Source organism: Rhinatrema bivittatum, chromosome 4 (assembly GCF_901001135.1).
Source record: "Rhinatrema bivittatum chromosome 4, aRhiBiv1.1, whole genome shotgun sequence".
In the NCBI taxonomy this organism is placed as follows: Eukaryota; Metazoa; Chordata; class Amphibia; order Gymnophiona; family Rhinatrematidae; genus Rhinatrema; species Rhinatrema bivittatum.
In genome coordinates this window covers 186,728,935-186,744,954 of record NC_042618.1, presented here as the reverse complement: position 1 = coordinate 186,744,954, position 16,020 = coordinate 186,728,935, and the positions used below count along the sequence as shown (strand labels likewise).

The following is a 16,020-nucleotide window of genomic DNA, read 5'->3' as shown; positions in this document are numbered from 1 at the left end:
AAAAAGTTCTGTAAAACTGACTCTTAAGTGTTAACTACTTTTATTTATATATTTGTATCTATGTAAAAAACAAAACAAAAAAAAAACCCAATGGCTTGCTTAACTGAAAGATTTGTCCAAGAGTTATCCCTGGAAAAACTTCTACCAACTTTGCATGTATTGCTGACATCCACAATTTTTAATAATGCAGTTAGCAGACTGTTATATTATACTGTATTTGTTCAAGCTGTACAGCAAAAACTGAAATAAAACCAAAACCCTCTACTTGGAAGCAGTCTGAAAGACTGAATTTTAGAGGCACAATTACCAGTCATATTTTTTTGAGGACCAAGTACTTAGTTCCAATAATTTTAATTGTTATTCTGAAATTTGTCTTATACAACTTGCTTTAGTAAGTCTATATCATAAAATATCCATCTTCTGAAAGAAATTGCTTAGTGAAAAGCAACTGAAATATGTTCACTCTATGATAACAATAACTCAAAGTATATTTTTATTAAATATTGCAGAGAAAACCTACTTGATGAAAAACTATGTTCCTTTTCCTTCATAAGTCCTAAATAGAGAAAAAAAACATAGATGATGGAAAATAAAGATCAACTGATCCATCCAATCTGCCCAGTTGTTCCAGTACACACAGTTAAGGCTATATTCCTACTGCCAGCTATAGAGTGTTGACCTCCTTATCCAAGGTTCTCTACCACCGTCCTGGCTAGATGAGCATGCAAGTTTTCATATTTAATTCATCACCAGACTCCTTCCCAATTCACCCACAAACCATGATTTACCTCCAATTACCAAAACCAATGGGGCTGTTGCCTGAACATCTAGCGACCTAGGTCCCCCTGGGCTTGTTGGATGGTACCTGGTTACTAATAATCTGTCAGCACTAATTCAGCTGGCTTCTGGAGAACTGTACTCAGCTGGTTCCAACCTGGCTACCCCATGGTTTGGAGTCACTTCCTGATTGGACCATGAAGAAGGTTAAAGAAAAGGGGATAAAAATTGTACAAGTATTATTTTAGACACCTTTTGGTAAATGATTCCATCACCTACTTTGGCTGCCTGACTACCTGTCAGCTTAAGAAAAGAAGACAAATGGAAGAATAACTGTATACTATGGTTATTAGAACTCAGTTACAATTAGACAAAATAATATACAGAGACAAAAGTATTTATGTCAGAGCAGGAATTAGAACTCAATAAATTCATTAGAACTAATGAACTGTCCTAACTTATAACACTAACCCCTTTTGCTACCATTTAAGCATAAGATATAGTAATTTATTTTTTTTTAGATTTAGCTCATACCTTTTTATTGGTAGCAAAAGGTGAGTTACATTCAGGTATAAATGCTAATTCCCTTGGAGGGCTTATAATCTAAGGAGCCTATTTACTAATGATTTTCTCTCATTTAGTGTCTATAGGAAAAGTGCTTAATAAATGAGGCCCTAAGTTTGTACTTGAAACAACAGACTGTGAAAAGCCTTATCCAAGGTCACAAGAAATTTCAACAGGATTTGAATCCTGGCTTCCCTGGTTCTTTGCCTGCTGCTCTAACCACTAAACCAGTGGTTCTCAACCCAGTTCTTGGGGCACACCTTGCTTATCAGGTTTTCATGAACATAGATTTGCATGCACTGCCTCCACTGTATGCAAATCTCTTTCATGCATATTTATTGAGGATATCCTGAAAACCTGTCTAGGTGTGCCCCGAGGACTGGGTTAAGAACCACTGCACTAGGCTACTCCTACAGATATTTGTTAGAGATAGTTGTGGTTAAAAATATTCAAAACTGGACACAATACAATCAAAACCCAAATAAGCAAAAATAAAAAAATATCAAATTTATTATTAAATGTGTGTGTGTTTTGAAGGTAAGGGGCAATAATAGAGACATTCAAATACTTCAAATGTATAAAAAAAATACACAAGAGAGAGATTAGGTAAGATCACAAATGACAGTACTACAGTAATCAGGACAAAAAAATGAAAGCATGAATGAGGAAATTTTAGGAAATATTTATACTCAGAGTTGATATGTTTATATTTTCTGCTTAATTCTCTTATGTTTGTTGAGTGCTTCCCATTTTGGACTTACTTATAAGCATAAAAGGACTACTCCTTTTAACTCATCAGAATTGCTACATAAAAGTTTATATATCATTTTCATATTTCATACAGGCTCTATTTCTGAACAACAATAAACTATCAAAGATCCATCCAAAAGCGTTTCAGTCTCTCAAGAAGTTGCGGCGTTTATACCTTTCCCATAATCAACTCATAGAGATTCCATCTAATCTTCCAAAATCATTAGCAGAGCTAAGAATACATGATAACAAGGTTAAGAAAGTACAAAAGGATGCTTTCAAGGGAATGATGTCTTTACACGTTTTAGGTAAGTGAAGTCTTTGGAGAATGTTATTAAAATATGTGTAATAAAATGGCAAGACTCTGCATGATTGCAATGAATTTTATGGAAAATGCACACGAACAGCTATTGTTACTAAAGGAATGTTTCAGAAGTATTATCAGCCTCTTTTTGCTTAAGGTTTCAAATTATAGGGAGGCTTGACAATGTCCTGATTAAATAAAATAAAATCAACGTGGAATAGTATTTCATACATACAGTATCATGTATTAAGTATCAAACAAACTCTGATTTAAGTCTGCTGCCTCTAATTAGCCATCATTTTGTAGCAAAAGGCACTACATTACAAATCTGGTTAAGGAGTTATAGATTACCCCAAAACTACAGATTGTCATTCAACAACTAGGTCTATACCAAAATATAGAATTTTACGTGCATGGCTCTCATAACATAATGCGATGACAAAAAAATCAGTGATAGGTAAATTTTGGTAGTTTAGTGTTATGATAGTCATATATACCATAAATATATACCATATATATGGTATATATATATACCATATATATATACCATATATACCATATGATAGTCATATATACCAGCGATTCTTAAGTGTGATCCTAAGACCTCCTAGGAATTCTCCAAGGGTTATGTGAGAGTCCTTCCCTTGAGATAATGCCAATTTGGAAGAATTTCTACCTGTTCAATTTTGAGGAATTGCGAAGCATGGCAGCTGAAAGAGCAGCAGGGGAAAAGTAGACATGCAGGACATGGATGGAATATTTTACATCAAAATTTTTTCATAGTGCTCACTGCTACACAAGAAAGATTTTGTGCAGCAGCAGGTTAAAATTAATTGTAACAATTTTTCTAACCTTTCTTAATCAGGTCCTGTTTTTCTCCTCTGTGTCTGTTCCATCTCCTCTTCTTTGTAGGTCTTTTCATTCCTTTGTTTTCCTTAAGACTGTATTTTTCCTTTAGTGTTTACTCTCTCCCTTGTCTTTTGTTTCCCCTCTCAACTCTCTCCCATTTTTCTTTTTCTCCACAACCCATCTTTAAAATAATCCTCTCTTTCTCTTCTTCCATAACCTTCATTCCTTGCTTCACAGAACTTTCTTGTTTTCCCTCTTTCCTCTCTCTCAGTTAGTGGGGGAGATGCAGTGGCTTCAGGCTGAAAAAGGGGTACTTCCATCATCTTGAAGCCTCCAGTTTCTTTCATGTCCTCCTCCCAGACCTCAGTCTTTTTAATCTTTTACTAGAACATAGTGAGGCCCTGACAATGAGGGAGATTGAGAAGGTGACCTCTGATGATCCGTGGGAGAAAGGGCTGATAGGAACTCAGAATGAACTGATTCCACCATTTCCTCTTCCATTCCTTTATAAAAGGAAAATCGATTAAGTCAGGAAGCAGACTCACTTCCATCACTGGTAGCCCCTGAGATGAGATCTGCAATTCCTGAAAACTCTCTAAGGCACCGCTATGCAGGAAATGTTCTTCCATCTTAGATGGAAAGGCTCTGACTTCCCTCTAGTCTCTTGGGCTTAAGGAGACAAAGAAACTTTTCACCAACTCAGACAGTGGGGCTACCACTTGTTGAAGGACCCTTTGCACTAGAGAAGGGGACACATCCTCTTCTGACACCCATGTAGGCTCATCCTCACTAGGTGCTGCAGCAGCAGGCAGCACAAAATTCAAGCTTGGGGCACAGAGGCTGCAACCTCAGAAACACTGGGTTCTGACACACTTGGTGTCAGCTGTACGGCACTAGGTCTGACCATCAGAGCTATAAGGGATACCTTCTGTGCCAAGGCTCTGTTTTCCAAGGTAGATGGACACCTGCTCTAACAAAACTAAAGGTGCTGTTATATTCCATGCTGAGGGCACTGACTGGATCCTGGAATGTGCCAGCATGCTCCGTGCCATTGATGCAAACTGTACCCTGGACAGCACCAAGTCTGGCATCTTCAGGAAGAAACAATTGCTCAGCACCATGAAGATCTGAGCCAGGAAGGATGAAGATACCTGTGCCAAGGGAATGACATCTTGCCTTGGCATCGAGAACAGGATTGCACCAGCAGATGACCATGCCAATAGTGCTAACTTCTTCAGCACCAAGGGAGACAGCCAAGGATGGGTCCCTCATGCCACTTAGCTTTCTCAAAGCCTCATCTGGTGCCTTTTGCTTCTGTGCCTCGCTTGACCCCTGACCTGTGACAGATCCGGGAGCTGGCACCATGGGGAGGAGCGCCTTCCTTTGTGGAAGGAAGTAGAGTCTCAGTGTAACTGATGCTTCTCATGGCACTCTGAGTCTGAAAAGGCCTTGCTCCAGGAGATGGAGTGGCTCTGCTGCCCACTCTTGTACAAAAAGCTTTGGGATCTTACCCAATAGTGCCTTTCACAAAGCCTCCATCTTCCAGGTATGGTATTGTTGCACCACAAGTATATTCAACCTCAGCTGGAACATTTGGAATCATCATAGTCTAGGTCCAGGCAGAGGCAGCAACAGCAGAGTGAGTATCTGTGATGGATATATGATACCCATATCCACTGACTGCAGGATTTTCAGTCTTGTATTTCTCCATTTTCTTTTTGGGTAGGATTTAAAAGTTTATCAAAGGGCTGATGAGACAGTGACAAAAGATGAATTTGAAAGTTACGAACTCAAGGTAAAAAAGAAAAGGCCAGAAAGTCAATGCCAAAGAGAGAGAGAGACTGGGAAATATGTCCATGTGGTAGCTTGGACAAAGACTAACAGGCTCATAAAGCAGCAAATGTGTACGGGAACTCCTGTGCATGATTAGAAACATTTAATCTAAGTTCTGAGAGCTGTGTCCATGTTGGTGCTGTTAGATGAAGCCACCAACACATTAAGACTGATTTAATCCTGTTTGTCAACTGAAAACCATATCTGTAGCAAATTATCTGTTTCAAACTAAAGAGAATAACTAATATTCTCATAAGATACTGAGTGAACATTAATAAACTATGGATTTTATTCTAGTCACTTATATGCTTACATTTCATAACAAGATTTTGTTTTTAGTTTATTAAATGTGTGCCTTTGCCAACCATCTAAAATACTTTTCAAAACCCCTTGCAAAGAAAAATAACTTGTCTGCAAAATTAAACGTATTCTTAAGATATCATGTTTTACAGAAATGAGTGCAAACCCTCTTCACAATGATGGAATTGAACCTGGAGCTTTTGAAGGAATGGTTGTATATCATGTAAGAATTGCAGAAGCAAAACTAACATCCATTCCTAAAGGTTTGTCTCATTTTTTAATTCTGATCCATTCACTGCTAAATTGTTATTTATTGATTGATTGAAAACTTTTATCTCGCAATATCCACAGTTCAATGCGGCTAACAAATACAAAAATACATTATAGTAAAAGAAACACAATTTTTTAATATGGCATAAAGACTCATTTGCACACCCTGTCTGAGAAACCAAAACATACATATTACCTCCAGAAAGTTTATTATCCAAACAAACAAAAATAGATGATAACACAAGCTATTAAAATAAATCAACAAAAGCTTGCCAGAATAAAAAAAAAAATTAAGAAAGTTTTAAGCCTGGGGTCCATAGACAGGGAATTCCAAAGAACTGGGCCTGCTATAGAAAAGATCCTCTCATGCATTTCGGCAAGCCATGCGAGCCTTATTGAAGGGATGTCTTGCAGGCCCCTTTGTTTTGATCTTAAGGTTATTAGACTAAGAAATGTCTGGAGCCTTCTTATTGTTCACCATTCATTGTCAAACATCCATTAGAGCTCTCAAAAACAAACATCTTAAAAAGGAAAATGAATATTTTCCTGTTCCATTTCAATCAAGTTCTTACATGATAAGAAACCAAAAGTAATGAAAGATGCACAAACTTCAAGAACATTGGACTTAATTTTAGCAACATTTTGTTCTAGTGCAAAGCTTTTGCAGTGCCAAAATTGACATCGATTGCAAGTTTGCACATATTTAAACTCAGTTACAATTCTGAACTGTTTCCAACAAACACATTGGCATAGACAGACCTGGTACAGTTGGCAGTACAGAGTGTTTTTCTTCCATTTAAATAAATATCAGAAAATTGCACTGGCCCATGCTATAATTTTATTTGTGCTTTTCAACATGTCTGAAAAGTGCATCTGTGATGGCTCAGTCCGACTGTCTGCTCATGCAGAGGCATGATAACTTTACTTAAAGTGGCCTAATCACGTTGAAAGTTTGTGTGAAGGACAACCATGGTCCTAGAATTTACCCTATCGGAATTCACCAGATTCTGATCAGTGAAACACTACAGCATGTGGTTATATTACCCAGTCAAGGGATGTTTGAAAATTACCCTCCAGTCTTTAATAATTCTGTCCAAAGCAGGAAAAACTCCAAAATGGCTACTATGAACTATATAACGGAAAGAAATGTGCTACAACTGCCTAGCAACAATAGAGCTGAGAATTTTCTTCAACAAGTGTGATAACTTCATTATCAACATTATACATTAATTACTACGCACTGCTTTGGGCAGGTTTGCACCCAATAAGATGGCATATAAATAAATAAATAAATAAATGAATGAATGAATGAATGAATGAATGAATGAATAGAAATGAAACATACAGCAATGTACAAATAAAAGAAGATAAAAACAAAAACCACATCTAAGTTACCAAATCCCTTTCAAATGTTTTGCAGTCTTAAAGGTCTCATTTCACTTCAGCATTGACAGCTGAAGAACAGTTTTTCATACATCTTGGTTTTTATATTCCTAAAATTTTCTTAAATAAGACTAAAATACAGATAGTTAATGAACTAATACTTTAGCACCTTTAGTAATCATTTTTAACTGATTATATTTTTTGGAGCACTTACTGTCAAAAGACTTGGAAATGTGTCACCTTTTTACAATCACTACTTAAATTTCCATGGTTGCCATGACTGACCTAGAAGATCTATGCTTCTTAATCCTTTCCAAAGCATTCTTGATTAAGAAAGTATTAAGGAACCATAAACTAGAAAGTCCTAAGTAAATCCTAGGATAAGTTAGAAAGACTCTAACTTACCAATTATCTTTAACATGCCAAAAGTTGTTCTGATTATGTAAAGTTTATTCCTTAACGTATTTGTAAAGAAAAAAGTTTACCAATTAATTCCAAATTATTTTACCTGACATTCAAGAAAAATGTAATTGCGTAGCAGCAGCATCTATCATACCCAAAAGTCAGTCCAAAGAAATTAAACGAGATGTTATACATTTACTATATAGCAGTGTGGTAGCTGGAGTCCTAGCATATGGACAAGAAAAAAAAATGTTTATTTCAACTTTGTGTGCATCTGCTCTCAGAGACAGCAAGGGTTTAACATCTTCTGAGGCAACTCAGGGAAAACGGAGAAAGAGACTAGAGATGGAGAAAGAAGTAAAAAGGATTATGCTAACTTGCTACACAGTCCCAGCATGCAAATACAAGAATGAATGGCAGAATTTACAAATGAATCAACAAATCACTACCTACACAGAGCACACAGGAACCCAAGAACAAATGGATTACAGTGGGATCTACCAGAGTAAAACATGTGATGCAGAGATACACCCTCCTTCAAGCAACACAAGTACAAAATACCATCTCTGTAGCTCTAGCAATGGAGCCTGAAGTGGTATTTGAAAAGAAAGAAGAAGCCCAATGCACGCAGAAATTGCATAATAAAATCAATAACCATAAGAAAAGGCTCATAGTGCTAGGTGACTCCATAATCGGAGGAACTAACATGATAACTCTCTTCGAGGGAAATACTAACATTAAAAGCTTTCTGGGTCATCTGCCAGTAGAAATGTTATTCAAATAGTCAATGCGATCAACGAAGAAAGCAAAGACTCTAAAGTTGATATTATCATCCATCTGGGAACCAACGACCTTGCTAGAAACAGCATCCAAGAGAAATGTTCAGTCTCTGGTGAAACACATTAGACACATGGCAAAGATTATTGCCTTTTCAGAAGTGTTATCTGTTCATGGAAAGGGGAAAGAGAGGCTAAGCCACATAGAGAACTTCAATGCATAGCTCAAAACTTGGGGTAGTGAACAAAGTTTTGGATATATATATGGGGCCATTTACGGAACAGTAAAAGGCTCTACGTTAAAGATGACTTACATCTCTGTGTGTGGCAGGAAAAAGGATCCTAAGAGATAAATTCAAATCCTATGCCTTAAGACATTTAAACTAGATGACGGGGATGGTAGAAGGATATTGTATTTGTATTAGGGGGATGATGTTCCAAAGGAAATGGGTGCAGGGGATAACAAAAGTCAGCCGAATAAGGCACAAAACAAGTCCAAGAGAAGAGGAAACCTGAATGACAAAAGCTGGAAGACTATGAGCACAAATGCTCATAGTTTGGGCAACAAAATCCCAGACCTGAAAGCCCTAATGGTGGAGGCAGACTTGGACATTGTGGCTGTTACGGAGACATGGTTCACAGATTCTCATGATTGGGATATGGCCATACCGGGCTATAACATGTTAAAGGAGGTCAGAAAAGGGGGAGGAGTAGCTCTTTATGTCAAAAACAGTATCCAAGCAACTGAACTGCAAGGAAGATGGGGGTAGAGAAGAAGCATTATGGGCTGTCCTACAAAAAAAAAAAAAAAAGATGATGGTGCATCCATTGTTACTGGAGTGGTTTACAGGCCTCTGTCTCAAACAGAAGAACTAGACAGATCTGGTTGAAGACATCCAAAAGGTGGGAAAGAAGGGAGAAGTGTTTGTTGTTGGAAATTTTAATCTGCCAGACATAGACTGGAGTATCCCTTCTGCAGAATCTCCCAGAAGCAGAGGGACAGTGGATGCCTTGCAAGGGGCTCTGTTTAAACAAATGGTAATGGAACCCACGAGGAAGGGTGACCTAGTGCTCACTAACGCGGATATTGTCTCTAATGTTCAGGTGGGTACCCACCTCAGCACCAGTGATCATCAAACAGTATGGTTTGATATTTATTTTATTTTATTTATTTATTTAATATCTTTTATATACCGACGAACGCTGGGAACATCTCGTCGGTTTACAGAGAACAGAACTGAGCAACAGGCTTTACAATTGTTAATAGGATCAATTGTATTTACAATTGTAAATAGGATTGTTAATAGGTTAATATTGTTAATAGGATCCGAAGAAGTCATACAAAGTCCAAGTTTTGAACTTCAAAAATACAGACTGTGAAAATGGGGAAGTATCTGGAGGCAGAACTTGAAGACTGGGAGAAAATGAGAGAGGTGAAACAGTGGTCCAAACTAAAAGGAGCAATTACTAAGGCAACTAATCTATATGTTAGAAAGGTAAACAAAAGCAAGAGAAATAAGAAACCGATCTGGTTCTTAAAGGAGGTGGCTGATAAAAGAAAAGTAAAAAGAGCAGCATTCAAGAAATGTAATGGATCCCAAAAAGAGGAACACAAGGAAGAATATCTAGTGAAACTGGGGGGAGATGAAGAAAGCAATCAAGAAAGCAAAACATCAGGCGGAAGAAAGGATTGCCAAAGAGGTAAAGAGTGGGACAAATCATTTTTCAGATACAACAGAGAAAGGAGAAAGCTCCAAAGTGGTACAGTGAAATTGAAAGGTGACAGGAATCAATGTCTAGAAAGAGAAAAAAAAAAAAGGCAGAAATATTAAAGAATTACTTCAGTTCTGTGTTTACTAAAGAAGACCCTGGAGAGGAACCGTCGCTAGTTAACAAGACATCGGAGGGGGGTGGAGTAGACAAAACTCTTTTTATAGAAGAGAATGTATGGGAAGAGCTAGGAAATCTGAAAGTGGACAAAGACATGGGGCCTGATGAAATTCATCCCAGGACACAGAGAGCTCAGAGATGTTCTAGCAGGTCTGCTGCAAGACCTGTTCAATAGATTCTCTTGAAATGGGAGTGGTGCCGCAAGATTGGAGAAGAGTAGTGGTGGGAGCAGAGAGGAAGCTGAAAACTACAGGCCGGTTAGCCTCACTTCAGTGGTGGGAAAATTAATGTAGACTCTGCTGGAGGAAAGGATAGTGAACTATCTACAGTCTAGTGGGTTGCTCGACCCAAGGCAGCATGGATTCACCAGGGGAAGGTCCTGTCAGACAAATCTGATTGATTTTTTTGATTGGGTGACTAAAGAATTGGATCAAGGAAGAGCGCTTGATGTGATCTACTTAGATTTTAGCAAAGTTTTTGATACGCTCCCGCACAGGAGGGCTTATGAATTAAATGAGAAGTTTGGGAGTAAGCGCAAAGGTGTTGGAGTGGATTACAAACTGGTTGACGGATAGAAGGCAGCGTGTGATGATAAATGGAACCTACTCTGAAGAGAGAATGGTGTTAAGCGGACTGCCACAAGGATCGGTGTTGGGACCGGTTCTGTTCAATATCTTTGTGAGCAACATTGCGGACGGGATTGAAGGTAAAGTTTGTCTATTTGCGGATGATACTAAGATCTGCAACAGAGTGGACATGCTGGAAGGAGTAGAGAGAATGAGATATGATTTAAGGAAGCTTGGACGGTGGTTGAAGACATGGCAACTGGGATTCAATGCCAAGAAGTACATAATCATACTTCTGGGATATAGTAATCCAAAAGAGGGTGGTGAAGGGCCTTTGTGCTTGGAGCAAGAGAGGGACCTTGGGGTGATAGTGTCTAGTAATCTGAAAACGGCAAACCAATGTGACAAAGCAATAGCTAAAGCCAGAAGAATGCTGGGCTGTATAGAGAGAGAGGAATAACCAGTAAGAAAAAGGAGGTGATAATGCCCTTCTACAAGTCCTTGGTGAAGCCTCACCTGGAGTAGTGTGTGCAGTTCTGGAGACCAAATCTCAAAAGGGACAGAGACAGGATGGAGACTGTCCAGAGAAGGGCGACAAAAATGGTGGTGGTGGGGGTCACCATCAAATGACTTATGAGGAGAGGTTGAAAGATCCAAATATGTGTACCCTGGAGGAGATGAGATGCAGAGGAGATATGATACAGACCTTCAGATACCAGAAAGGTTTTAATGATGCACAATCAACAAACCTTCTCTATTGGAAAGAAATTAGCAGAACTGGGGGATCACGAAATGAAATTCCAGGGAGGAAGACTCAGATCCAACATCAGGAAATATTTCTTCACAGAGAGGGTGGTGGATGCCTGAAAAGCCCTTCCAGAAGAGATGGTGAAGACAAAAACAGTGAAAGATTTCAAAGGGGCATGAGCTAAACACTGTGGATCCCTAGGGACTAAAGGATGGAAATGAAAAGAGAAGTGCATGGGAGTAACTTGCTGAGAGGCGGTTGCTACCCTTTGCCAGTGGGCCTTCATACTGTTGGTGCAGCTCCAATATTGCTCTTTGCTTTAACGTTAGGGAGGAAAAAAAAAGGGGGGGGGGGGGAGAATCTGACCCAGACAGCAGCCAACAAGGATTCTGGATTTGAGAGTCTTTGAAAACAAGTAGGAATGTGGGTAACTTGCTGATGCGGCTGTTGATGCCCTTGACCAATAAGCCTGATACTTTGATGCTACCACAAGCTTGCTGGGTAGACTGGATGGACCGTTTGGTCCTTTTCTGCCATCATTTCTATGTTTCTATGTTAGAATGACTACTAGCACTACTACCTTGCTGCAGACTGAACCACAGGACTGCATAAGCTCCCTGTCTGGTTAGCAGCCTGTATCTGCTCCCACAGAGAGCCATGGAGATAAAGAAACTTAGGTTCAGTAATTAGGCTTGCAGATCTTGAAGTCTGCAATAATTTCTTGCATAAAGTTCTCCTTAAGGCACAAGCAATACTTTAACCCTTTCCTGACAATGTCCAGACTCGTGTTTAATAACCTGAAGGAATGTTTTTCAGACATATTAATAAAATACAGCAGTGAAAAGGAACAGACTATGTGGATTGTAACATAACACTGTTAAATGTTTAAAAAAATAGATTGCACTTAAAATAAATTATACTTTCCTGAAAGAATAACTAAATGTTTACAGTCAAAACAAAGGTAAACATTAACAGAGTCAACACAGCCATCCAGTAGTTAAGGCTCTTTGGTTTGTAATTTGTCATTTTTTTCTCTAGTAAATAAGTCTTTTCTCCTGTATTTGAAAATTAGCAATGCTTAAACCCTAAGTTTAGGGATCATGTGGTGAAGTGGTTCCCAAACTTATTTTTGTGACCCACAATAAATATGAGATATACCTGCATACATATGAGGCCCAATATATGCATATATATCTCATGGATATTTATTGTAGATATCTTGAAAATCCAATTGGCTGTGGGCTATTAGGGCAGGTTTGAGAACCACTGATTAAGTAACACTTATGTTAGCTGGACAGGGCAACACACAAAGCCATCCTATAATTAATCTCCAAAGATCAACTATGTAGATGTTATCCCAGCTCCAGAAAACAGAATACTTTGGATGCTGTATTTTTTTTTTAATCGAGTCAGCAAATTTATTTTCTACACAGAGCTTATTGTACATGAGCCTCAATGGTCCCCTTTCTTCCTCCTTGACAGTGAACAGCATGCAGTCTGAGAAGGAAACAGTTCCAAGCATGTGCTAAATCCCAAAAATTGAAAGCTTTACCTTTCAAAAGTGAATACCCACTGGGCAACTGTATAGTCAAAAGCTGCCTGAGTCTAAAGTTGTCATAATCAGTATACCACAGATTGTAAGCAAACAAAAATTACTAGTACTATCTTCACAAGGAATAATTAAAGTGTTTCTTTTTTTGTAAACAATAAGCTTTGTTAATTACATTAATAAAATTTAGTCCTGCCTCTCTCTTCAGGGTTACCATCATCACTGTATGAGCTTCATCTAGATCATAATAAAATTACTGGTGTTGAGCTTGAAGATTTAATACGCTACAAAGATCTTCAAAGGTAACATTCATTTATAGAAACTTTACTTCCAGAGGACTTACTTGAAGTACAAAAGTCATCAATAACAGTTTTTTTAAAATTTTATTTAGATTTTTTTATATTCTGCTTTTCACACTTTTTTCAGCACTTCAAAGCGGATTACATTCAGGTACTCTAGGTATTTCCCTATCCCCAGAGGGTATAAAATCTACTACAGCCTCAGGGATTGTTATATACAGGGTTTCCAGGCTTCCACAATTTCACAGCCATAATAAGGTCCACAAAATCCAGCCCGTACCATAAAATTTCCTAATCCCCTCAGAATTGCCACAGAAGACTGGGGATAAGATGAGTTAGAAGTAGTGATGGTGGCAATTGTGCATCCCTTCTAGTCCCCTGTCTGTGCTGAAGGTGGAGAAAAGTAGCACTAGAGAACCTTGGGCTTTCTTCTTCTTTCTCTGTTTTTCTGGGCCCAAATATTGCATTTTGAATCGTTTGGTATTACAGTGTCCTCCATGGCTCAAAATGTGGTGATTTAGCCTCAGACATCAGAGAATAAGCAGCATGAGTCATCATACCACCACTGTCCTCCTTTGACCACAAATCCTGGATGGATGGTGGGGGGAGCAGGGGAGAGAAAGATTGACAGGGGTAAGGAGTCATATGAGGTGGGGAACTGGTGAGCAGAAATCAGCAGGGGGAATCTTCCTGAGGGGGAAGAAGGGTGTACAGAGTTTCAATGAGTGAGGGAATTGGAAGGTGAGTATGAGTGAATAAGGGTATTGGAAGGGATGTGGAATGAGTGTGTGAATTAAGGAATTGGAGGGGGGGTGTGTGTGTGTGTGAGGGGATCAGAGGAGTATGAATGTATGCGAGTCAGGGATCAAAGGAGGTGTGAAAGTTAAAGTGAGTGAAGAGATTGGAATGTGTGTGTGAGTAAGAGAACAGATCAGCATCAGGAAGAGGGCTGTAGGAATAGATGCACCCACTTTCCCACTCCTGAATTTCCCCCACACTGATCCAGAGTAATCCTTCTTGATTCTACTTTCCTTTCTTCTGTTCCCAATTCCCCTTATTTTCAATCATCTTATCCTTTCCCAAGAACCCTTTTCCATGTTCCTCCTCTGAGATCTATTCCCCTTCTCCCCTCCCAGTACCGATCACTGTCCCTTTCCCCTCCAAAAAAAAGAACAAAATGCATGCAAGAAATGTCATAAAACAATTTTATTTGTATAACATACAAATTTGCATTATTTAATAGGCAAATTTATGACAATGGTGCCACAGAAATGCCACAGAATTTCAAAAACTTTATTGTGGAATTTTCTCTTTCCACAGACTGTAACCTTGTGCTGCTGCATAAAACTGGGGGCTGTGTTCATTTGCAGCACATTTTGCAAAGGGTAGAATATACATTTTTAAATACATTAATTAAATAAAGCTGTATTTCCTACTAGCTGTTGGATACATTTCTTGGTTATGAAGCACTTACATCTCTGAAGCACTGTTCTTTCATTTTCTGACTGTCACACAGTTTTCCTTATACACAATCATTGCTCATCTCTCACAGAATTATTACCAACTGATTAGCCCTGCAGCTTCCTCCCTCTCCTTTGGGTTTTAAATTCAATTGGTAGGATGTATGTTTTACGTGGTTTGTGTGGTATTTATTATGTATTTTTTTATGCCCCACAAAGATACCTTGTTTCATATTGCAGATTATAAAATTTGGAATATAACATCCAACCAACCTACGCCCAACTGGGGCTACAGTACCATAAGCATTTGTTAACTACCAAGGTTTTATTTTGTTCTATTCCCTCTCTTCCTTCCCATTTAGCACACCTATTGCAGTGATGGTCATTTGGTTGAGAAGAAATTTGCAGCAGAAACTGGCTTGTTCACTTTTGAGCCAGTCAGGTAGCAGTCTTGAGCGATAAATCAGACTCCCTTATAAGGGCTGTGAAAGGTTCTGAGAATCAAATATTGCTCTCCTACATGGCAGCATGATCTACTGCTAACATTTTGATGTTCATTGAGTTAGTACAGCACATGGATTTTAAATAAATCAAGTAAATATGATGCTTTACATTATCAAACCATCAATACTGCAATTTCTTCATGATTCCAAGATGGGTATCTGCTTCGCTGATTTATAGTTTTTTTCTTGGCAATTTATGACTAAATAACTTTCCTTAAAATACTCATGCAGAATTAGTTAAGAGCTTTGAATCTCTTTTGTAGGTTGGGCCTGGGAAACAATAAGATCAAAGAAATTGAAAATGGAAGCTTTGCTAGCATACCGAGCATAAGGGAAATACATTTGGAAAATAATAAACTTAAAAAGGTTCCTCCTGGATTACCAGAGTTGAAGTACCTTCAGGTATGTCCTAACATGATACACACATGATACACACATGCTTTGTTCCTCAATAAAACATTGTGGCCCTTGAAAGATTTGGAGTATGGCGTGTTGATGAATGAAAAACTTCCCCCTTTAAATACATGGAAATCTGATGCACTAATACAAAAAATGTTAAAAATATTCAAGGTGGTGTGGACTTTCTATTGTCACTGCATATATACAGTACAATGAAACAGAGGGCTTGAGATAGTAGACTGATGCAGTTATCTGTGGGCAGTTTATGAGAACAGATTATTTCTCATACAGCCAACTTATCTATGAACTGTCTGTCTGGAACTGGTGACATGATAAAAACTCAAAAATAAATTCAGCACATTGTAGCATTTTAGGCATGATAAATTAAATTTCTGTAA

General features: G+C 38.3%; 2 protein-coding genes across 8 annotated transcripts in view; one reads left to right on the top strand and one right to left on the bottom strand.

Moving 5' to 3' along the window:
• The window catches only part of CENPP (centromere protein P), a 685,914-nt gene that overhangs the window by 371,222 nt on the left and 298,672 nt on the right, over positions 1-16,020 (bottom strand). The window lies entirely within an intron of this gene.
• ASPN (asporin) overlaps positions 1-16,020 on the top strand; it is a 104,189-nt gene that overhangs the window by 83,008 nt on the left and 5,161 nt on the right. For all 7 annotated transcript variants that reach the window (XM_029599388.1, XM_029599384.1, XM_029599385.1 and 4 more), the window contains 4 exons: positions 2,186-2,399; positions 5,530-5,640; positions 13,170-13,263; positions 15,487-15,625. In XM_029599388.1, the coding sequence (XP_029455248.1) occupies positions 2,186-2,399; positions 5,530-5,640; positions 13,170-13,263; positions 15,487-15,625 (558 nt within the window). The remainder of the gene's footprint in view (positions 1-2,185; positions 2,400-5,529; positions 5,641-13,169; positions 13,264-15,486; positions 15,626-16,020) is intronic.